Genomic DNA, 23,783 nt, shown 5'->3' with positions numbered 1-23,783 from the left:
AAAGGTGCAGCAGTTATAATGGGTGACTTCAATCTACATATAGATTGGGTGAACCAAACTGGCAGGGGTGCTGAGGAAGAGGATTTCTTGGAATGTTTGCGAGATGGTTTTCTAAACCAACATGTCGAGGAACCAACGAGAGAGCAGGCCATTCTAGACTGGGTATTGAGTAATGAGGAAGGGTTAGTTAGCAGTCTTGTTGTGCGAGGCCCCTTGGGCAAGAGTGATCATAATATAGTGGAGTTCTTCATTAGGATGGAGAGTGACAAAGTCGATACAGAAACAAGTGTTCTGAACTTAAAGAAAGGTAACTTTGAGGGTATGAGGCGTGAATTGTCCAAGATAGACTGGCAATTGATGCTGAAAGGGTTGACGGTGGACATGCAATGGAAGGCATTTAAAGGTCGCATGGATGAACTACAACAAGTGTTCATCCCAGTTTGGCAAAAGAACAAACCAGGAAAGGTAGTGCATCCGTGGCTAACAAGGGAAATCAAGGATAGTATTAAAACAAAAGACGAAGCATACAGATTAGCCAGAAAAAGTAGCATACCAGAGGACTGGGAGAAATTCAGAGTCCAGCAGAGGAGGACAAAGGGCTTAATTAGGAAAGGGAAAATAGATTATGAGGGAAAACTGGCAAGGAACATAAAAACTGACTGCAAAAGCTTTTATAGATATGTGAAGAGAAAAAGATTAGTTAAGACAAATGTAGGTCCCTTGCAGTCGGAAACAGGTGAATTGATTATAGGGAACAAGGAGATGGCAGACCAATTGAACAAATACTTTGGTTCTGTCTTCACTAAGGAAGACATAAACCGTCTGCCGGAAATAGCGGGGGACCGGGGGTCTAATGAGATGGAGGAACTGAGGGAAATCCAGGTTAGTCGGGAAGTGGTGTTAGGTAAATTAAATGGATTAAAGGCAGATAAATCCCCAGGGCCAGATAGGCTGCATCCCAGAGTGCTTAAGGAAGTAGCCTCAGAAATAGTGGATGCATTAGTGATAATTTTTCAAAACTCCTTAGATTCTGGAGTAGTTCCTGAGGACTGGAGGGTAGCTAATGTAACCCCACTTTTTAAAAAGGGAGGGAGAGAGAAAACGGGGAATTATAGACCAGTTAGCCCAACATCGGTAGTGGGGAAAATGCTAGTCAGTTATTAAAGATGTGATAGCATCACATTTGGAAAGTGGTGAAATCATCGGACAAAGTCAGCATGGATTTACAAAAGGCAAATCATGTCTGACGAATCTTATAGAATTTTTCGAGGATGTAACTAGTAGAGTGGATAAGGGAGAACCAGTCGATGTGTTATATCTGGACTTTCAGAAGGCCTTCGACAAGGTCCCACATAGGAGATTGGTGTACAAACTTAAAGCACACGGTATTGAGGGTTCAGTGTTGAGGTGGATAGAAAATTGGTTGGCGGACAGGAAGCAAAGAGTAGGAATAAACGGGTCCTTTTCGGAATGGCAGGCAGTGACTAGTGGGGTACCGCAAGGCTCAGTGCTGGGACCCCAGTTATTTACAGTGTATATTAATGATTTGGACGAGGGAATTGAATGCAACATCTCTAAGTTTGCGGATGACACGAAGCTGGGTGGCAGTGTTAGCTGCGAGGAGGATGCTAGGAGGCTGCAGAGTGACTTGGATAGATTAGGCGAGTGGGCAAATGCATGGCAGATGCAATATAATGTGAGGTTATCCACTTTGGCGGCAAGAACAGGAAAGCAGAGTATTATCTGAATGGTGAACGATTAGGAGAAGGGGAGATGCAACGTGACCTGGGTGTCATGGTGCACCAGTCATTGAAAGCAAGCGTGCAGGTGCAGCAGGCAGTGAAGAAAGCGAATGGTATGTTGGCATTCATAGCAAGAGGATTTGAGTTTAGGAGCAGGGAGGTTCTACTGCAGTTGTACAGGGCCTTGGTGAGACCGCACCTGGAGTATTGTGTGCAGTTTTGGGCTCCTAATCTGAGGAAAGACGTTCTTGCCTTAGAGGGAGTACAGAGAAGGTTCACTAGATTGATCCCTGGGATGGCGGGACTTTCATATGAAGAAAGACTGGATAGACTAGGCTTGTACTCGCTGGAATTTAGAAGACTGAGGGGGGATCTTATAGAAACATATAAAATTCTTAAGGGGTTGGAGAGGCTAGATGCGGGAAGATTGTTCCCGATGTTGGGGGAGTCCAGAACCAGGGGTCACAGCTTAAGGATAAGGGGGAAGTCTTTTAGGACCGAGATGAGAAAACATTTCTTCACACAGAGAGTGGTGAGTCTGTGGAATTCTCTGCCACAGAAGGTAGTTGAGGCCAGTTCATTGGCTATATTTAAGAGGGAGTTAGATGTGGCCCTTTTTGCTAAAGGGATCAGGGGGTATGGAGAGAAGGCAGGTACAGGCTACTGAGCTGAATGATCAGCCATGATCATATTGAATGGCGGTGCAGGCTCGAAGGGCCGAATGGCCTACTCCTGCACCTATTTTCTATGTTTCTATGTTTCTATGGCCATAGCTGCTATGAACTGGTCCTTTTGAGCCGGATGGTCACAACGCACAGTGATCCGGCACAGATCTACTTGCACTTTATTCTGTTTTAAAACTGTTACAATTTGTTTCGTTGGGTTGTTTAAATTAATACTGACTAGCTAATTAAATTATTGCATCGTATGAGGCGCATTCCCAATCTCGTTGTACCCCTGTACAATGACAATAAAGATGTATTGTATTGTATTGTATTGTATAGACTCCATCATCTTCTTTCATCTGAAGCAACCTCTCAGACTCATTTAACTTTCCCATCATCTAATTTAAAGTTGCATTCCACACATTAATAAGAAGCATTAGGCAATTATTCTGAGCAATGAGATTTCAGATTTATTGTATTTTTAAATGGATATGAAAATGTATCAATTGTAATCATGTATTGTCTTTCCACTGGTTAGCATGCAACAAAAGCTTTTCACTGCACATTGGTACACGTGACAATAAGCTAATTTGAACTGGCACAAAATATCAGCTGTTTCTTGGCCAACCAGGCGGAAAATCATATTTTCACAGTTTGCATTACTGATGAATTGGGAAAGTCTTTTCATGTATTGTTAAACACATGAAACAAGATAGTCCTTTTTAATCATTAAAAGGTGACCAGCACCAAACCAGGACAATGCTCTAATGTAAAAAAATACCAGCTTACCTGGTAGCACTTTCCACCACCTTGTTTTCAAGTAGTGAAGGCGGATTACTGGTGCACCAGTCTGGAGCCATAGGAGATGGGCAAAGTTGAAGCAAGTCATTCATATTATTTGCTGCAATTAACTTAAGTCAATAAATACTAAACATGACAATGGTACAACACTTCTAGTCACTGCTTACTTTTTGAATTTACTTTAAGAGAACCTGGAAAATCACAAGATATGCTTGGGCATAATAAGGTCAAGGAATAGAAGTAGAATTAGGGCTTTCGGCCCATCAAGTCTACTTCACCATTCAATCATGGCTGATCTATCTCTCACTCCTAACCCCATTCTCCTGCCTTCTCCCCATAATCTCTGACACCCATACTAATCAAGAATCTATCTATCTCTGCCTTAAAAATATCCACTGGCTCGGCCTCCACAGCCCTCTGAGGCAAAGAATCCCACAGATAATGATCAGAAAAGCCCTCCAATTGGTTATTGACATTTGATATGTGTATAACGGTTTGCAGAAGCTCTTAATTGAGTGTATGTGCAAGTGATATGCATGTAATAAACTACTTGGACTCCATTACAGAAAATACTTAGTTAATTGTTATCCATTACTTCTGGTTGCTGCTTCTGTTCAAATAGTTGCAATATCAAATGTAGTAATGATCATGACTCATGTTAGTTAACAGCAAAATACAAAACTTCAACATTAAAGACCCAGGACAAAAATGTAAAACAAAGTTTAAAATGACATATGGTAGCCAATGGTTTAATACAGCTAGAGTTCTGGATCTGTGATCAGAGTCATTATAACTGGGGATTTTAAATTCAACTAATAAAATAATATGGAAGTTAAAATATGATAACATTAATGGCAACCAGATTATCAAAAACTCAGCTGGTTTGGTGATATTTTTCAAGGATGGAAATGTGCCAGCAGGCTGACCCACACGTGGCCATTGTAATGGTCTCCTCAGTTCAGCTGCAATCACAGGAGGAATCCCAACATTGCCAGTGATCTTCCACATCACTGTGACCCATATCCTACGGATAAAGGAAAGGCCTAGATAGAGTGGATATGGAGAGGATGTTTCCAGTAGTGGGAGAGTCTAAAGGGCACAGCCTTGGAGTGTAAGGATGTACCTTTAGAATGGAAAGGAGGAATTCCTTTAGCCAGAGGTTGGTGAATCTATGCAATCCATTGCCACAGATGGTAGTAGAGTCCATGACATTGGGTATTTTTAAAACGGAGACTGATAAGTTCTTGATTAGTAAGGATGTCAAAGGTTATGGGGAGATGGCAGGAGAATGGTGTTGATGAGGAAAAATAGATCAGCCAAGATTGAGAGGCGGAGTACTCAACAGGCCAAATGGCCTAATTCTGCTCTTAAATACGCGTGGTCTTATATATTAAATGATCAAAAAATGATGTTTGATTCCAATTTGACTGCAATTACTGCAATCAGTGCAAATTCCCAATGGAATAGCTTTTTTTTTTAAATAGTCACTTTACTAAAGCAGGATATGATCAAAACATTAAGTCAATTAAAGTAACCTCAACCAGGAAGTTTGACAAGTTAGAATTCATAGGATCATGACAAAATAATCGAACATATTGGTTATTTAAGAATCATGAACCAATGCTGTTTTTGTGTCAAATTCACCTTACATTTATTATAAAAATATACTCGAAATACAAAAAGCTGAATTTGTTCCAAATACTTCATTAATCCACCGCATCTTTGAAAAAAAAACAAAATGTGAAAATCCACTAATTTGGCGTACATTTCACGTATGGATTGGAAACCAGAATTGTGAGAAGAGCAAGGAGCAGGAATGGCCATTGACACTTGGTGCCATAGAACACTGAAAATGGTTCTAATGTAGCAGCATGAAGAGGAGCAGCACCAAGTACAGGCATGTCCTGGAATGGATGGCTCTTCCTGGTGCCTGGAATGTGCTGTCAGGGATGGTGGTGGTGGAGGAAGACATGATAGCAGCATTCAGAGAAGCTTTTACACAGGCATATGGATATGCAGGGGAATGGAGGGATATGGATCACGTGCATGCAGTGGAGATTAGTTTAACCTGGCATCATGATCAGCACAACCATTGTGGCCCAAAGGGCCTGTTCCTGTTCTATGCACACATATAATGTGGCTCCTTCAATGCCGCTGGTTACAGTCTAGCACTGACAGGGACAGGTTAGGTCTCTCAATATGGAATACTAAACTGTGATGGGAAAAAGAAAACTTGGGCAAGGATAAGATCAATAAATAGGAAAACTAAAATTAGAATGCTAACTTTAGATTTCTTGTCTATCAAAAGAAGTCATGTAGTAAAATCTTATCAATTATCTAATTAATGTTATCATATCTATTGACACTAAGCTTCATGTAAAGATAAGATAATCATAAAATCCAAGATCCAATCTTTGGGTTTTGTTTAACTAAATAAAGCTGACATCGATGTGATAACAAAAGGTTTTTAATTTTATTGAGCAACTGAGATACACGCAGCGAGACATTGTTCAAGCTGAATCTTTGTTTCACTTCATCACTGAATTTAACAGTATTACTGTCTTTACGCAAGACCGTGGATAGACAATCACCAATTGAATATTCTATTGCAGAAGAAATTAGTATACATCACCTCTCTTACGTTGAAAATCTCTCGTGCACATATTTTGATTTGTAACTTTGATTAATTTGAATATTTTGCAACCTGATACCAATTAATGACCAAAATACTTAGTTTGTCAGGGAAATTAGGATCCAATTTGACTATTACAAACCAAATAATGCTACAAATTTATCAAATTAAGAAAACGTATTTTCAATTTTAATGTATCCAAACATCTGCAATAAAGACAGTTTATCCATAAAGTAAGGAGGTGTTGTTATAACTAGGTATAAGTTTGATCCCAAGAATAAGCACCTGAAACTGATATTAACATGCAAAAATGTGCAGGTTTAATTTATTTTAGAACATGGTGTAACTTTGAATTCTGCTTTTGTCATTGCTGCTGTTTACATTTATAACTGGATCCACAATGCAAAATAAGCATTCAGAGACAGTGTTGAACTGATGACACTCAAATGTTTGGAGAGAAATTTAGTTGCTATCCACTAGCAGGAACGGAGTACTGATTTAGGATGATCAGCCATGATCATATTGAATGGTGGTGCTGGCTCGAAGGGCCGAATGGCCTACTCCTGCACCTATTTTCTATGTTTTTATTGGCCTCAGTATCCTACCTACTCACCTTTTCATTTACCTTTATTTATACAAGTCTCTCTCTTCTATACAAAATTGTATAGTATTTCACATTAAATGGAAAATGTTTAAAATAACTGATTAAAACACCTTCCTCTGCATCTAAGCAATGACATATTATTGCTTTTAAAACACTGTCTGTTGTACTTTTAAAAGAGAAAAAGAATGCTTACTTTATGCATTAAAAGGTGACAAAGCCACTGACACATTTTCAAACAGGAACAAACAAGACTTATGTAAAATCAAGTAATTCTAGAAATGTTTCTTATCGAAACCTAAAAGAGACAAAACAAGTAAAACCTGTCTATTGGTGATAAGGCATGCCATAAGGCATTGAGTAGGATGTAGGATTTTGGCAAACATTCACATAAGTGCTTGCAATGTTTAAATTAGAAATACAAATTATTGTAGAGGTAAACAGCCTGATGATTACAATACATAAATGTACAGACCGACAACGAATATTGTGAAGTGTTGAATGCTTACAGCGTCAAGTTGCTCATTGCAGCAACCCTTTAATTATTTACTCTCATGTTCACTCCTGTGTCTCTCTTCATTACTTAATGTTGACCACATTCTTCAGGAGCATCTGTAGATAGGCTTCGTGGATCGTGTTTAGGAACTCAGAGTCATTCTGCAAGAGATAAAACAAAAGTTCAAAGCCTATGAATTTAACTGTATTTCATGCCATTACTTTGCTGAGCTGTGTAATTGTAAGATTGAAAACATTTATCCTTTACTTTAGTTTTACTTGAACTTCATGGATTGCCCCAATTTTCCTTTGAAGATCATGGCAATCTTTCAGCTTCATTGGGTGCCCTGAAGTCAACAATTTTGATCTTGCGGAGCCTTCTTGCGGTGTGATCTTGTACAAAATAATGAATGAAACATTACAGAGGCAGTGGAGGCCAATTTACTGGTTGAATTTAAAAGAGTGTTAGATACACTAGGGGCTAGCGGAATCAAGGGATATGGGGAGAAGGCAGGCACGGATTACTGATTGTGAATGATCAGCCATGATCACAATGAATGGCGGTGCTGGCTCGAAGGGCCGAACGGCCTCCTCCTACACCTATTTTCTGTGTTTCTATGGGAAGTGCCCGATTACTGATCCTGTAATTTTTATAAGTAGTCCCAGGATAGAAGCATCAAATACTAGAGAGCATACATAAGATGAGAGAAGCAAAGTTTGAAGATGTGTGGGGGAAGTTTTTTGTACTTTGTCTTTCTTTTACAAGGAGAGTAGTGAGTGCCTGGAACATATTGCCATGGGCGGTGGTGGTAGAAGTAGATACGATAGCGGTATTTGAAAGACTTTTGGATAGGCACATGGATATGCAGAGAATGGAGGGATATGGATTATATGCAGGTTCATAAGAGTTGGTCTTGGCATCGTGTTCGGCATAGACATTGTGGGCCAAAGGGCCTGTTCGGTGATATAAGAAAATAACTGCAGATGCTGGTACAAATCGATTATTCACAAAATGCTGGAGTAACTCAGCAGGTCAGGCAGCATCTGAACATCGGTGATGTTCTGTTCTATATTCCAGTTCAGTTCAGTTTAGTTTATTGTTTTGTGTACTGAGGTACAGTGAAAAGCTTTTGTTTCGTGCTAACCAGTCAGCGGAAAGACAATACATGATAACAATCGAGCCGTCCACATTGTACAGATGCATTATAAGGAAATAACTTTTAGTGCAAGTTAAAGCCAATAAAGTCCGATCAAAGATAGTCCGAGGGTCTCCAATAAGGTAGATAGTAGTTCAGGACTGCTCTCTAGGTTTGTAAAGATATTTTGGGGCAAATGCAAAGCAGTGGGAGGAATTCTGGATTGTTTTTTCTCCTGGATCTGAAGACCTAATTTTAATTTATAAAAGATGTCAGAGTATATACTGGCATTTAAAGAAAAAGCTTCTGGAAAGTGGTGTGAATGGTGTGGAGAAAGGTATCCACAACATAATGAATCCGATGGTAGAGACAAAATGCTGGAGTAACTCAGCGGGATAGGCAGCATCTCAGGAGAGAAGGAATGGGTGACGTTTCGGGTCGAGACCCTTCTTCAGACTGGTCTTTTTCCTACACATAATGAATCCGATCATTACTCAAATATAAATCCACCCACAGCAGGGTAAACGATCGTGGGGAACATGGGGATTTTCCACCACACAATAACTAATGTTGCTGGAATTACAAGGAAGTTAAAATTTTGTGCCAATTATCTGGAATGTACCTGGATATCTTTGGAAGGATTACCGTCGTAAGAGTGGAGAGGGAAACTGTATTCTTTTCCTAAAAATTAATTTGCACACAACTCATTGTGGTGGTCAAAGGGTTAAAAGCAACCATCCCTGAACAGAAGAATGGACAATCTTTGAACAAACATTTGTAGCTGGCACATCTAAGGTTGATTAGTGATCCGTGAAGTTCTGAGAATGCTAAGAAAATAAGGAGATTGATAATGACATAACTGAAAAAGCAAATGTCTGGGCGTTGATGGATTGATCACCAAATTATGAATAAGGAACCGTTTTTAGAAGTCATTAGAAACATAGAAAAATAGGTGCAGGAGTAGGCCATTCGGCCCTTCGAGTCAGCACTGCTATTCAATATGATCATGGCTGATCATCTAAAATCAGTACTCTGTTCCTGCTTTTTCCCCATATCCCTTGATTCCTTTAGCCCTAAGAGCTAAATCTAACTCTCTCTTGAAAATATCCAGTGAATTGGCCTCCACTGTCTATTCTGGCAGAAAATTCCACAGATTCACAACTCTCTGGGTGAAAAGGTTTTTCCTCATCTCAGTCCTAAAAGGCCTACCCCTTATTCTTAAACTGTGACCCCTGGTTCTGGACTCCCCCAACATCGAGAACATTTTTCCTGCATCCAGCCTGTCCAATCCTTTAAGAATTGTATATGTTTCTATAAGATCCCCTCTCATACTTCTAAATTCCAGTAAATACAAGCCCAGTCGACCCATTCTTTCAACATATGTCAGTCCCGCCATCCTGGGAATGAACCTTCCTGTTCTTGCCACCAAAGTGAACAAGGTAGAGTCCTACCGACTGCGAAGGGCGGTGAAGGTCGCAAAAAGGAGGTACAGGGACAGGATGGAGACGTAGATGGAGCAGCAGGACACCAGGCGCCTTTGGCAGGGGCTACGGACTATAACTAACTACCGGTGCAGCCCCCCCTCAATCGGAAGTGCCGGCACCTCCTTAGCTGATGACCTGAACTCCTTCTACGCACGGTTCGAGACAGGTAACACCCCTAGCTCGCCGTCTAAACACAACACCGACAAGGCGCTGGCTAGCGAGGCTGGAGGGGGATCCACCGCTGGGGATATGCACACATTCTCGCTGTCCGAGCATGACGTGAGGAGGGCTCTGACACGTGTGAACACGAGGAAAGCTGGAGGCCCAGATGGTATATCTGGGCGAGTACTAAAGTCTTGTGCTACTCAGCTTGCTCCAGTGCTCACCACAATATTTAGCCTCTCCTTGGCAAAGTCCGTGGTCCCTGCATGCTTCAAAAGATGCATCTCCAGCTTGTTTGAACGACTACCGACCGGTGGCCCTCACCTTGGTTGTCATGAAATGCTTCGAGAGACTAATCAAGAAGCACATCTGTGCCCTCCTTCCTCGCAACATGGACCCACTACAGTTCGCATACCGTCCGAGCAGGTCCACGGATGATGCGGTCTCCCAGGTTCTACACACCGCTCTCTCTCATCTGGACAGCCAGGGGGGCTATGTGAGGATACTGTTCATTGACTTTAGTTTAGCTTTCAACACAATAGTCCCCACCAGACTGGCTGAGAAACTGCTGGAACTGGGGCTTCGCACCCCTCTGTGTGCCTGGGTCCTGAACTTTCTCACGGCCAGGCCCCAAGTGGTCAGGATGGGAGAACACACATCTAGCCCCCTCACCCTGAACATAGGATCCCCCCAGGGTTGCGTCCTTAGCCCCCTACTGTACTCCCTGTACACACATGACTGTGTGGGCAGGTTCAGCTCAAACTCCATCATCAAGTTTGCTCATGACACTGTGGTGGTGGGCCGGATCTCCGACAACGATGAGAAGGCCTACCGGGAGGAGGTGGCTGGTCTGGCACTCTGGTGTCAGGACAATAGCCTCTTCTTGAATGTCACTAAAACTAAGGAGCTGATTGTGGACTTTAGAAGGGCTCAACATCCAAGGATGTACACGCCACTGGAAATAAATGGGTCTACTGTGGATAGGGTGAGCAGTTTTAAATACCTGGGAGTCCACATCAAAGAGGATCTGACATGGACATCACACATTGCCTCACTGGTGGGTAAGGCAAAGCAGCGCCTTTACCACCTTAGACAGCTGAGGAAATTCAGAGTGTCTCTGAGGATCCTTCATTGCTTCTACTCTGGGGCTGTAGAGAGCATCCTGTCCAGCAACATTACAGTCTGGTTTGGGAACAGCTCTGCCCAGGACAGGAAGGCCCTGCAGAGAGTAGTGCGTTCGGCAGAACGCACCATGGGAACTACACTCGCCCCCCTGCAGGACCTATACATCAGGAGGTGCAGATCCAGAGCAAGCAAGATTATGAGGGACCCCTGCCACCCCAGTAACGGACTGTTCCAAATGCTACGGTCAGGCAAACGCCTCCGCTGTCACGCTGTGAAAACAGAGAGGATGAGATGGAGTTTCTTCCCACAGGCCACCAGGACTGTTAACTTTTATAACTCCAGGGACTAAATTTTGTCTTTTCTGTATTAACTATAATTTATATGCTGTAACTGTAATTCTTTTTTTGTTGTTGCACAATCCGCAGGCATTGCCACTTTCATTTCACTGCACATCGTGTATGTGTATGTGACAAATAAACTTAACTTGACTTGACTTGAATAACCTCACATTATACTGCATCTGCCATGCATCTGCCCATTCACTCAACCTATCCAAGTCACCCTGCAGCCTCATAGCATCCTCCTCGCAGCTTACACTGCCACCCAGCTTTGTGTCACCCGCAAACTTGGAGATGTCACATTTAATTCCCTTGTCTAAACCATTAATATATATATTGTAAATAATTGGGGTCCCAGCACCGAGCCTTGCAGCACCCCACTAGTCACTGCCCGCCATTCTCAAAAAGACCCGTTAATTCCTACCCTATGCATCCTGTCTGCCAACCAGTTCTCCATCCATGTCAATACCCTACCCCCAAAACCATGTGCACTAATTTTGCCAACTAAGTCCAGATCCACCACATCCACTGCCTCTCCCTTAACCATCCTACTTGTTACATCCTCAAAAAATTCCAAAAGATTAGTCAAGCATGATTATCCCATCATAAATCCATGGTGACTTTGATCGATCCTGTCACTGCTTTCCAAATGTGCTTTTATTACATCTTTAATAATTGACTCCAGCATCTTCCCCGCTACCGATGCAAGCCTGACTGATCTATAATTCCCCATTTTCTCTCTCCCTCCTTTCTTAAAAAGTGGAGTTACATTAGCTACCCTCCAATCCACAGTAACTGATCCAGAGTCTATAGAACATTGGAAAATGATCACCACGATTTCTAGGGCCACCTCCTTGAGTACTCTGGGCGAAATGGCGAATGGCAAAACAGACAAAACTACAACTGGATCTTGGCTAAAGGAACAATGCTGTAAAGTAATATCCTCTCATTTTCATTATGTGAACTGGCGATTTGCCTGGTTTTGCTGGGAGACAAGGCCTCAGGTGCCCTGCGCATTGAAAACATCGAGGCAATGGCTCTCTAGTTGCATTGATTAGTTTAGTTTATTGTCACGTGTACCCAGGATCAATGAAAAACTTTGGTTGCGGCTGACCTGTCAGCAGAAAGGCAATTCATAATTACAAAAACATACGTAATTATGTCAATTTATGCTGATTTCTGCAAGTTCTGTTCTTTCAGTTATTATCCCATGCACCGGGGAAAATCTCTTTTAACAGAAAAGCTCTTTTCTTTAAGAATCATGGTTAATATTGAATGGAAACACTGGCCTAGAAATACATAGGTGGAATTCATTTTATGTCATAAGTGATAGGAGCAGAATTAGGCCATTCGGCCCATAAAGTGTACTCCGCCATTCAATCTTGGCTGATCTATCTCTCCATCCTAACCCCATTCTCCTGCCCTCTCCCCATAACCTCTGACACCCGTAATAATCAAGAATCTATCTCTGCCTTAAAAATATCCACTGACTTGGCCTCCACAGTTGCGGCTTGCAACATGCTACTGTGGATTTTGACAAGGAACTTCACAAGCTTGACAGCATTTCTTCATCAGTCAAACACGGGAAACACCCATTCCCTTGTACGCTCTGGGGGAGAGAATGAGAAATGTCACACCCCCCCCCACACACACACACACACCCACACACACGCCCACACACATACACACACGCCCACACACACACGCCCACACACACCCCTATCCCCCCACACACACACACCCCCCACACACACACGCCCACACACACACACGCCCACACCCACACGCACACACACGCCCACACACACAAACACGCCCACACACACACACGCACACACACCCCTACCCCCCCACACACACACCCCCCACACACACACACGCACGCACGCACACACGCACGCCCACACGCACGCCCACACACACACGCCCACAATGTTAGGAAACAATGCAGAAGATTATCCACAGACGATGTTGACAGGTGAAAGAAGTATGGAGAAAGATCACACAGGCTGTCTTTGGGTGGCTGTTGATCGGCTCTGAAGACGTGTAATGTTAGACGTCACAGCAGGTGAAGCAGAGGGACAAGGCATTTCACATATGAGTACGAGCTGCATTACTGGTCAAGATAAAACTGTTCATTTGCAAATAAAATTACCTTTATTAGATGAGTTAGTGTTTCCTGAAGCTGAGTCTTGCTGAGAACAGTGGGCAAGGGTGAAGATCGGGCCTCTGTTGCTAACGTTAAAGGTGAAGCAGAAGCATACTTGCCCTCAGCTTCTGACATTGCTCCTGCTGACTGCTTGAACATACTGGGAGACAGAAGCATAGACGGGCCCATTGCAGAGGTGGTTGGCGTGAGAACAACCTGGAAAGGAACACACAGATCTGGCAGCTAGATACACGTGGAAAAGCATTTATGTGATTTATACCATCATCCGCAGGCAGGTGGGACTAGTATAGATGGGGCATGTTGGTCTGCGTGGGCAAGTTGGGCCGAAGGGCCTATTTCCAAGCAGTACTACACTATGACCCTATATTGTGGAATCTGATTTTTCTAATCATGCATTGTAAGCTTGAATTTAGTTTATCGCTAAAATGTTAAATTCAAGCATGGAACACTAATATGCTGATCAAAATACAAAATGAACAGTGAAACATTTTGTTGCAGTATAATTAGTGGGTCCACTCCCGAGCAAGTGATACTTTATCCACAGTTCATGCCTCGTGTGTAAACTGTGTGGCTTGTCTGTAAGTAACAGCTTCCTGTGACACATTCTGCCCATTCCTGATGTATTCTGGAATATACCTGCCAGTGACACAACACAATCTTACGTTTTCCACTTGACCGAACATTCTTCTCAGCAGATTGTGCAACACAGCCCCTACTATGTGCACGATTCTGACCCAAATTGCCAATGAACAAGGGCGGTTATTACTATCTGACCCTATTCATTATCAGGTTGTCTGGCTATCATCCTCTATGTACTTGTAAAGCCAGGACAGAAAACGTTCCTCATGCATTGCCCTTCGTGTTTTTCAAACGTTCCTCTTGCACTACCCTTCACGTTTCTCAAATTTAGTGTTTCTACAGCATCAAAGCATCATGAGAAACCACACTGGCCCTTAGTAGAGTCTGTTCACTGTTCAAAACCATCGTCCATGGTTCCCAAAAACCCGATCCACACTGTTGCTCTAATTCTTTCAACTCCATCTCACAATCCTGTCATTTTAATATTGAACCAGACTATGACCATTGGTGTAGCAAAGCTGCATGTTGTAGTTTAAATAATATAATTCAACAATTCGTACCTGCAACGAGACCTCTGTAGTTTTTACATTTGGTTCTTTAAAGCACTCTGGTGTTACAAGCAGTGGAGAAAAATTTGCAGCTAAGGAGGGTTTGCCGAGAGTCTGGTGCGGCTGGTCATGTGGATGTGCCAGTTTGAGTTTCTGAAGCAGTTCATGACCTTGGGATCGAATATCTGAAGTGGTTCTATCACCAGTGGCTCTTTGTGAAGGTGGGTTCCCTGTTGAGGATGGATTCTGATGAGTACACGCTACATCTGAGGAAGGTGGGCACATAAGTGGCGAAATAGTTTTGACTTCCTGTTGCAATCTCTGACTATGACCATTTGTACTGATGGTGGATTCGGTCTGATTTGCAGTAGGTTCAAAATTTAGGGAAGTAAGAATACGGGGACTGCTACAAACGTTGTACATGCGCTTGGTTTTCTCAGTTTTCTGGAGAGCTGCTGGTGTCACCAGCACTTCCGAGGAAGCCTCCTGGCATTTCAATCGAGTAAAACTACTTTTGTTATTTAGACTCTCGGGGCTCCCGAGGTGTTTATCTGTTGATTGTTCGTACGTGAAGGGCTGCATCAAGTTCTGGCTTCCCAACTTAGCATCTTGCTGAGATGTCAACACCACATCATGATTAGGGTTTATCGATTGTTCTTTTGCGACAGGGGCTCCAAATAATTCCTCTACAGTCAAGTGTTTGGCACCTGAAAGATTATTCTGCAAGATAAGAAAGGCACAGTTAAAATGTCTGCTTACACTGGTGGAGCAGGTTATTTCATTAAATAGCAAAGATGAAACACCACTAGGCTAGTCAGTCAAGTGTACAACATTACGTACGATATGATCGATTTTGGGTTTAAAGCAGAAGAATCACTTTGACACCACTGTGCACATTCAGTGTTCTTTGGGATATTTTCTACGGCCCTTTGAGTATCTGTCACATTAGGGGCAGTGGTGTCAGTTGTGGATTGCTTGATCAAATATTTCATCACAAATAACCAGAGGGCGAAAACTGGCTCCAGTTTTAGTTAAAGGGCCAGTCTGCACCTGAACCACCAGTGAGAAAGGCCTCGGGGTGCAATTTTATTGCTCATGTATAGTTTCTGTACACAATCAGGATTCAGGATTTTTAGATGCACAATACCCGTGCATCCAAAAAGCAATCCACTCCTGTAGTTCCCCACACAGCAGCATTTTAGAGTCCAGAAGAATCAACAGTCCGGTGTGCCTCTGGGCACAGCTATAACTCTGTCCCCAACAGCTCCCATCCAGATTCCACATCAGAGGTTGAAGGAGATTATCTGACTATCACCCAAGATTCCAACCCTTCAATCCATCCAATGTCTACATGCCATCAAATGTCTTGTGCCTCACTTGCACTTTGCACAATGTTCTTGGATCCTCCTTAACATCAAGTGCAAACATCACCACTGTGCCTACAAGAGATACCAGATATACAAGACACACCTTGATTCGAATGTTCTTATTCTGCTTTCAAACCCCTGATCTATCACACTAACTTTTTTTTCCCAGTTCTATAACCTACAAACTACACACTTTTGATCACCCAGATTTAAACTGCAAGTGTTTTTTTCTGGATTTACCATTCTAAAACACCCTGACTGTACATCATCACAAGAACCCCCCCAGCCCCCCCTTCAAGATGTCTCCTTGACTTGCTCGATATCGCTTTATGTGGTTCTGTTAAACATTGTTTGAGATTACTCTGGTGAACCATATTGTCCCATTGAAATAGTGTCATCTGCATGCGAGGAGTTATAATTGAGATCTAGTCCAACTACCTTATGGTGGTGTGCTGAAGAGGAGGTACATTCATCGGTTGGTGCTTTCATTGCCAGGCCTACAGAGCTGTGTATGCTCGGAGAACTTGACAAAATACTCGAATCACCAAATTGACATGTCTGAAAAGAAAAGAAGCAAACTTTATATTTATTTATCAAAATTCAATTTCATGATATAAAATATCACAGGAAAAATTAACAGTCCTATCAAAAAAAATATAAATTGCAAATAATTCTAAAATGTATGAAATGAGAACTTTAGACAAATGCTGAATTTTCAATCCTTCTATGAAGTTTCAGAGCAGACAGCCAGCTGCAGATGGGTACCAAGACTCTTTCTCTTTCAATTTGTGTTAGGAATACAGAGGCTAGTTTATCTTAAATTTAGTAATGACTTAAACCAAATAAGATAATATTCTGTATTTTACATCTCAGTGCAGTTAAAATATTCCACTCTATTCCACTGGTCCAAGAATGCCAAAGCAGGGACATTCAATTCTTCAGAGCAAGTATTGACACACCTCTGTAATCTGGCATGGTGGGGTGGCAAGGGTGGCATGTCCTTTGATGGAAATAGTTCTTTAAAAAAAAATCACAATTTTGACTAGAAATTCCTACGTTTCCTACATACATTTAAAAACATCTCATTCTTGTAACATTCAAAGGTCCTCCACCTCTGTACATTATTTGCGAACTAAAGCAATGTGTACCTTGAAGTCTCTGAAACTCATAGCTTCCATCAAGTTAAAATAATAAAGTATATTCCAAATCTCAGATCACTCATTTCTATAAAATAGATGCACTAGAACTGGTATTTTATCTGTACACTAATAAGGTACATCATTAGAAGCCAGTGAAGAGTGAAACATAATTTTCAGCTCCGGAGATTTGTTTGACACTGAGTGTTTTAAAATACATTTGCGGATTCCTTTCTTGCTAATTATTAACTAATAAGATTAGTGTCAGGGTCATTTAAACTAGATTAGGTAAAATTACTTAAAATAGCAAGCTTGTCAACATTCCATGTTTCTTCAAAGATCATTTTATCAAATTGTGAAATGTTCCACAGTTGAATGTTACCGTTTAAATGATAGAGCCACGTTTTCTGCACGTTATTTTAAGATTCTTGTTCTTGAATATCAGGTTGTTATGTTCTCGTATCTAATCAGGAGCAACAAGCTTTTCAACGTGAAGGTGTATATTGCTTCACTTCCTCCAGATTAAAATTATTCATTCATCCTTGTTTGCCAAATGGCACACCACATCTTTGGGTTAAAATTGCTTTTGTTTTTAAAAAAAGAGATGCTGTACTGCTCTTTCTGAAAATTCTAATTGATAATTTCTTTATAAAGTAAATTCACATGATTTTTGACCAATTGAATTAAACACTAAATCATATTTACAGAATTGGATTTGAAATGAAAAATTCCCATGCGATTTAAAAAATTGCATTGATACAAAAAGCTGGAGTAACTCAGCGGGAAAGGCAGCATTTCAGACTGAAGAAGGGTCTCGACCCGAAACATCACCCATTCCTTCTCTCCAGAGATGCTGCCTGTCCTGCTGAGTTACTCCAGCATTTAAAACCAGCATCTGCAGTTCCTTCCTACACATTTAAAAATTGCATGATATGTCACAAGGAAATCTTACATAATAATTTCAAAAGCTGTTATCTTTTGCCAAAAACAATCTAATAAATTTGGAATAGGATTTCAATAGGATCTTATTGAAACATATAAGATAATTAGGGGATTGGACACATTAGAGGCAGGAAACATGTTCCCAATGTTGGGGGAGTCCAGAACAAGGGGCCACAGTTTAAGAATAAGGGGTAGGCCATTTAGAACGGAGATGAGGAAGAACTTTTTCAGTCAGAGAGTTGTGAAGGTGTGGAATTCTCTGCCTCAGAAGGCAGTGGAGGCCAGTTTGTTGGATGCTTTCAAGAGAGAGCTGGATAGAGCTCTTAAGGATAGCGGAGTGAGGGGGTGTGGGGAGAAGGCAGGAACGGGGTACTGATTGAGAGTGATCAGCCATGATCGCATTGGGTGCTGTACTGTAAGGAGTTTGTACGTTCTCCCCGTGACCTGCGTGGGTTTTCTCCGAAATCTTCGGTTTCCTCCCACACTCCAAAGACGTACAGGTATGTAGGTTAATTGACTGGGTAAATGTAAAAATTGTCCCTAGTGTGTGTAGGATAGTGTTAATAGTGTTAGTGTGCGGGGATCGCTGGGCGGCGCGGACTTGGTGGGCCGAAAAGGCCTGTTTCCGCGCTGTATATATAAAATAAAATGAATGGCGGTGCTGGCTCGAAGGGCTGAATGGCCTACTCCTGCACCTATTGTCTATTGTCTATTGAATAACATAATAATCAGACGTGGTGTGAGGGTTGAGTATGAGGGGATTTGTGTGCAGTGTTCTACCTCTTATTGCCCTCTAGTGACAAAACAGATTAGAAATCAGATAACATTTATCAAGAAAGCATTTTTGAAATCCATTTGATTTGGATTTACAAAATACAAAAGTATTTAAAAAGTATTTGTATTTGGTTTGAGTCAGGGAAAGACTTTTTTCAAACGTAATCTACATAAAGTAGCCAGGATTACAAGATTAGTGTTTAATCCCTAGTGAATTATCACAATTAATCTAATCGTTCTTAGATTAGCGCAAAGAGTTAGCCGTTTGCTGTTAACACTGAACAGTTGGACATCAACAGGATACAGAGAAACTCTGCAAATGTTTTCTATCGACAGATTAGTACAATTTCATTCTAACCTTCATGTGTTGCAAGATCAAAACATTTATAAAAGTTCATTCCAGAAATTTCCAGAAATGCAGAATGGTATCAAGTGACCAGTGTATATCTGCGACAATCAAATGTTAAATACAATGCAATAATGGTAAAGAAATTAAACTACCATTTCAGACAATAGTTCAGTATTTATTCTTCAATGTTTCTAACAGCTCTTACTTGTTCATACTCTTCCTTGGCTTTGCTGAGCATGTCTAGGATATCAATGGGACTTTCTTCATCATAACCGTTGGTTTTACTTGGAGTTGTTCTTCCTGGAGATTCTTGTTGGACTCTCTGGGCCTCCATTTGCACCACCCTGAGGAAGTAGCAGCACAGGGATTAGGCCGATTAATTACCAAAATCCAGGAACAAATCCCATGACCTTGCTGAGTTCTGAATTATCTCTGATCTACATTTCGTTCACATCACAGCATGGACCAGGATCACAACTTTACAAGGGAGGTGGAGCAAGTTGGAAAATTGGAGGAGTTATTCCCACAATGATCGTTATTAACCATTTGCTCTTCATTTGGGAAGAATAGGAAATCAAGGACTTGCTTTCCCTTTACAAGCCTACAACTAATCCTACAAAAATATAGTCAGTGACTTCTGCATTAAATGTGCATCATTAAAATGTTTACCAAAATTCTCCCACTTCATCATTAATTCTTCATAAACTGGTGAGTTCGAAATCACTCGGACCAAGAGATACCTCTCAGGTTTCTTTCCACTTTACCAACTGCAAGGGCTCCAAGTTCCAACTACAAAGATCCTCAGTTTCAAACCCCTCTGGGTCCTTGCTCCACCCTGTTCGAGTAGTATTCACCTGGAGATTTATGACTAAATTACTCAAAACGTTCTCTAGAACACAGAATTGTATAGCAAATTAAAAGGTTCTTTGGACCTCCATGCCTAGACTGATCACGATGCCAAATTAAAGTAACTCCACCTGGCTGCACATGACCTGAATCCCTTTGTTCTGTGCCTGTTCATGTATCCAAAAGCCTCTAAAACCATCTTATCTGCTTCTATCAGCTCCACTGGAGGCACATTCCAGGCAAATAAACTTGCCACGCAAATCTCCTTCAAACTTTCCCTCTTACCTTCAACCAATGGCCTTTGGTATTTGATATTTCCATCCCAGGGAAAAAGACCCTTGAACTAACCCCTCCATCATTGCCTCTATTTCAGCACTGGAGGCTAAACTTGCTATTACTTTTGTCCGAAACATACTTCCTCTGTAAATAGCAACTTCACCTTACCATCTTTTACTTCTTTTAATAATTTCTCCTCGACGTTACTCTTTCACTACTGCTCCATTTCTTTTCTCCGCCACTTGTGAAGTGCTCTAATACTTTTGCAGGCAGCATAGGAAAAATACATCAACATTCTGCTGACACTCACTACAGATCTCTGTACACAATTGCAAATCCAGACTTAAAATTGTGTCCCGGAGGAATCTTTATAACTGGAGATTTTTGCTTGTTTTTATTCCAAATAAAACCAGCTGCAGAATGCAGTGTTTTCAGAGTCAGCTAAAACTCTGCATTAGTTGCTTCAAAACTGTGCGATTACATTTTGGTGAGACACATGGCTGTAGGAATGCCTGACAGTCCACAACTGTTTGCTTCCCATCAAGGACAGAACAAGCTTTCATCACCATAACTCCAGAGATAGGAACATTGTCATGAACATTCACCAATGTGCTTAAGAAGCATAAGTATTTGCATCTGAAGTTACAGATATTACAATAGGCCAAAGCACATAGATATTTGGCAAACCTTATTTTTACAGCTATTCCACTAAATTCTCTATCCAAATTCTTTTATTTCAGAATACTGCAAGTGAACAAGTGTGGGTGGCTCCTTATAGCTGAATTTCAGGTTCTGAGAGTGCACCAAATGCTCTTGGAATAATGCTCACACAAACGGAGGCAGTTTCACATCTACATGAATGAAATGACAAAGATATTCTTCCCTCTTGGCCTGCTGACCTCCCGAGCTGAACATGACAACAGCTGCATGAACAGCAGCTGTACCAACATGACCACCATGTCCTCGAAATAGCTCCTTCCATCAAAGCTGCAGCTGAATCCAAGAATACATTAAAGCTCATGTCCAATCAGCAAATGAATATTGATATCCCCAAAGGAAAGAAAATGTTCTATTAGTATTTCTTCAGTGTTTTCCATGCAATTCACTGATACACTGGTAATCATACAGTGATCTTGTCTTACAATGCACTCCATTTCTTCCTATTGAAAGGGATCCAGTGACTAAATTCCAGGGTTTCATGAATGCAAAAGATCCATTTTGCATCATTCGGCACCTGGAATTTAAATGACCAGGTGGAGCATTGTTACTTAGTTTATAAAGATTAAATAACTGCAGAATTAACCTAAACCTCTGATGGATTGACTTGTCTTTCTTATGGACTTGATCTTCCTTTACATTCCATTTGTCAATGAAGTAGAGTTTGAAGACATAATTTTTCTTTAAGGTTATAAGAACATTTAAATAGTCAAGGACATGAGATTCCAAACTGAAGGTGGGAAGAACAGGGTAAGGGGGTATCATTTAATAGACTTAAACACTAATTTTCTATTTTTAATTTGTACTTTTGAATGATTGAAGTTTGTCAAATATGGATAATGCCCAAAAAAACTTTACCCAATATTGGAATGAAATTTAAAACAAACAACTTGTAATTGCAAAATTTGGTAGATTTAACAGAAAGCAAATGTCAGTGCTTACTTTGACATGAGTTGTGCAATTCGTTGACAGTCATTCTTGTCATAAAACCAGATGCTGTAAATTGACACTAACAAAGAAAACAAGAACAAAAATCAGTTATGATAAATTTCTCATTTGATAACATTGATGGCAATATCATATAGTTCTTGAAACATTATTTTACTTAGACATAAAACACTGTGGAAAGCAGAGTGATTTACCAATATGTACACACAAAACATAAGGTGTCTGTTGCAATCTATCAATTATGGTTTAATGGTTATTTTATTATCAGGTGTACCAAGGTACAGTAATCCGTTTTTTGCATACAGATCTGTAAGATTATTGCCATACATAACTACTATCCCTGTTTAAGTACCGAATGCATTGATACTAGCTACTCTGAGTCGGTAGGCAAGAGTCGCCAATTATGGATAGATATTCCAGTAAAAGGATTTGGATTTCTTGAGTTGCTCTCAAGTTCAATGCAATTCAGCAGCTGCAAGGACAAAGCATTAAGCCACATGCACATGGCTGCATGGAGAAAGGAAATTAGATTCAAAGTGAAGAATCGTTGTGCATGAAAGGGAATAAACACCAAATTTCAAACTGCCATTTACGTTTGTAACTTATGAACATTGACTCATCTATCCAAAACTGGAATATCTTTAATACTCAATTCAGGCAGCATCTGCAGTAGAAAAAGTTAAAATTTCTGGATGATATCAAAATCAAAGAAAAGTTTAAAAATAAAATAAAATCAACTGCCAAATTTCTGCTGCATAAAAACCCTAACTTCAAAAACCAACAGAGTGATTAAATAAGCTACATTTGGAAGACCACACAACAAAAGCTAATTAAAAATGGAGAGCAGGGCAACACGTGAACCAATTTAATTTAGAAACTTGCGAAATTTGCAACTCAAGAGGTCAGGGACCATATCAGATGGTTCACGTTGTGTCCAGACGTCAATCTCTATGGGTTATCAACAGTTATAAATGCAGCGCGGAGAAGAACACATGCATTTGGAATTGCAATATAGTTTTCAATGGCATTATCGATGTATATTTGAAAACTTTCTCAAAATAGCACAATAAAATATAAAAATACTTTGACTTTATCTAGCCTGGAATGTCTCTCTATGCAGATAATCCACGTTTCATTTGAGAATGCACTTTAATTAAATCCCGATAACCACCTTAATAACCTGGACAATATCACAAAATAGTCTCAACTAATTTGCTTTAAATCTCTCTATATAACATCTTATGCCACACAAAATGATGTCAATTAGCAAGTCATCAAAATAGGTGATGATTTCAAGTAGTTTAGGAAAGCAGTTGTTCGCAGGAGCAACATTTATGCTTGTACCTAGTGAAATTGTACGTTATAGGTTATTTAACACAGGGGCTTGGAAAGCATTGCCACAGGTGGTGGTGGAGGCAGATACGATAATAGACAATAGACTACAGGAGTAGGCCATTCGGCCCTTCGTGCCAGCACCACCATTCAATGTGATCATGGCTGATCATTCTCAATCAGTACCCCGTTCCTGCCTTCTCCCCATACCCCCTGACTCCGCTATCCATAAGAGCTCTATCTAGCTCTCTCTTGAATGCATTCAGAGAATTGGCCTCCACTGCCTTCTGAGGCAGTGAATTCCACAGATTTACAACTCTCTGACTGAAAAAGGTTTTCCTCATCTCCGTTCTAAATGGCCAACCCCTTATTCTTAAACTGTGGCCCCTGGTTCTGAACTCCCCCAACATTGGGAACATGTTTTCTGCCTCTAACGTGTCCAACCCCTTAATAATCTTATATGTTTCGATAAGATCCCCTCTCACCCGTCTAAATTTCAGTGTATACAAGCCTAGCCGCTCCAGTCTTTCAACATATGACAGTCCCGCCATTCCGAGAATTAACCTAGTAAACCTACGCTGCACGCCCTCAATAGCAAGAATATTCTTCCTCAAATTT

At 41.0% G+C, this 23,783-nt stretch overlaps 1 protein-coding gene across 1 annotated transcript in view; it reads right to left on the bottom strand.

Moving 5' to 3' along the window:
• Positions 1 to 5,695: 5,695 nt before the first annotated feature.
• Positions 5,696 to 23,783, bottom strand: part of dcp1a (decapping mRNA 1A) — a 50,945-nt gene continuing 32,857 nt past the window's right edge. The window contains exons 4-9 of the mRNA XM_078413914.1: positions 21,828 to 21,894; positions 19,252 to 19,390; positions 16,284 to 16,403; positions 14,491 to 15,198; positions 13,337 to 13,546; positions 5,696 to 7,098 (exon numbers count right to left, since the gene is read on the bottom strand). Coding sequence (XP_078270040.1) covers positions 7,021 to 7,098; positions 13,337 to 13,546; positions 14,491 to 15,198; positions 16,284 to 16,403; positions 19,252 to 19,390; positions 21,828 to 21,894 — 1,322 coding nt within the window. The 3' untranslated portion in view covers positions 5,696 to 7,020. The remainder of the gene's footprint in view (positions 7,099 to 13,336; positions 13,547 to 14,490; positions 15,199 to 16,283; positions 16,404 to 19,251; positions 19,391 to 21,827; positions 21,895 to 23,783) is intronic.

The sequence above is a fragment of the Rhinoraja longicauda genome, chromosome 17 (assembly GCF_053455715.1).
Source record: "Rhinoraja longicauda isolate Sanriku21f chromosome 17, sRhiLon1.1, whole genome shotgun sequence".
Lineage (NCBI taxonomy): Eukaryota > Metazoa > Chordata > Chondrichthyes > Rajiformes > Arhynchobatidae > Rhinoraja > Rhinoraja longicauda.
The sequence above is the reverse complement of the archived record's forward strand: the minus strand, read 5'-3'. Positions and strand labels throughout refer to the sequence as shown.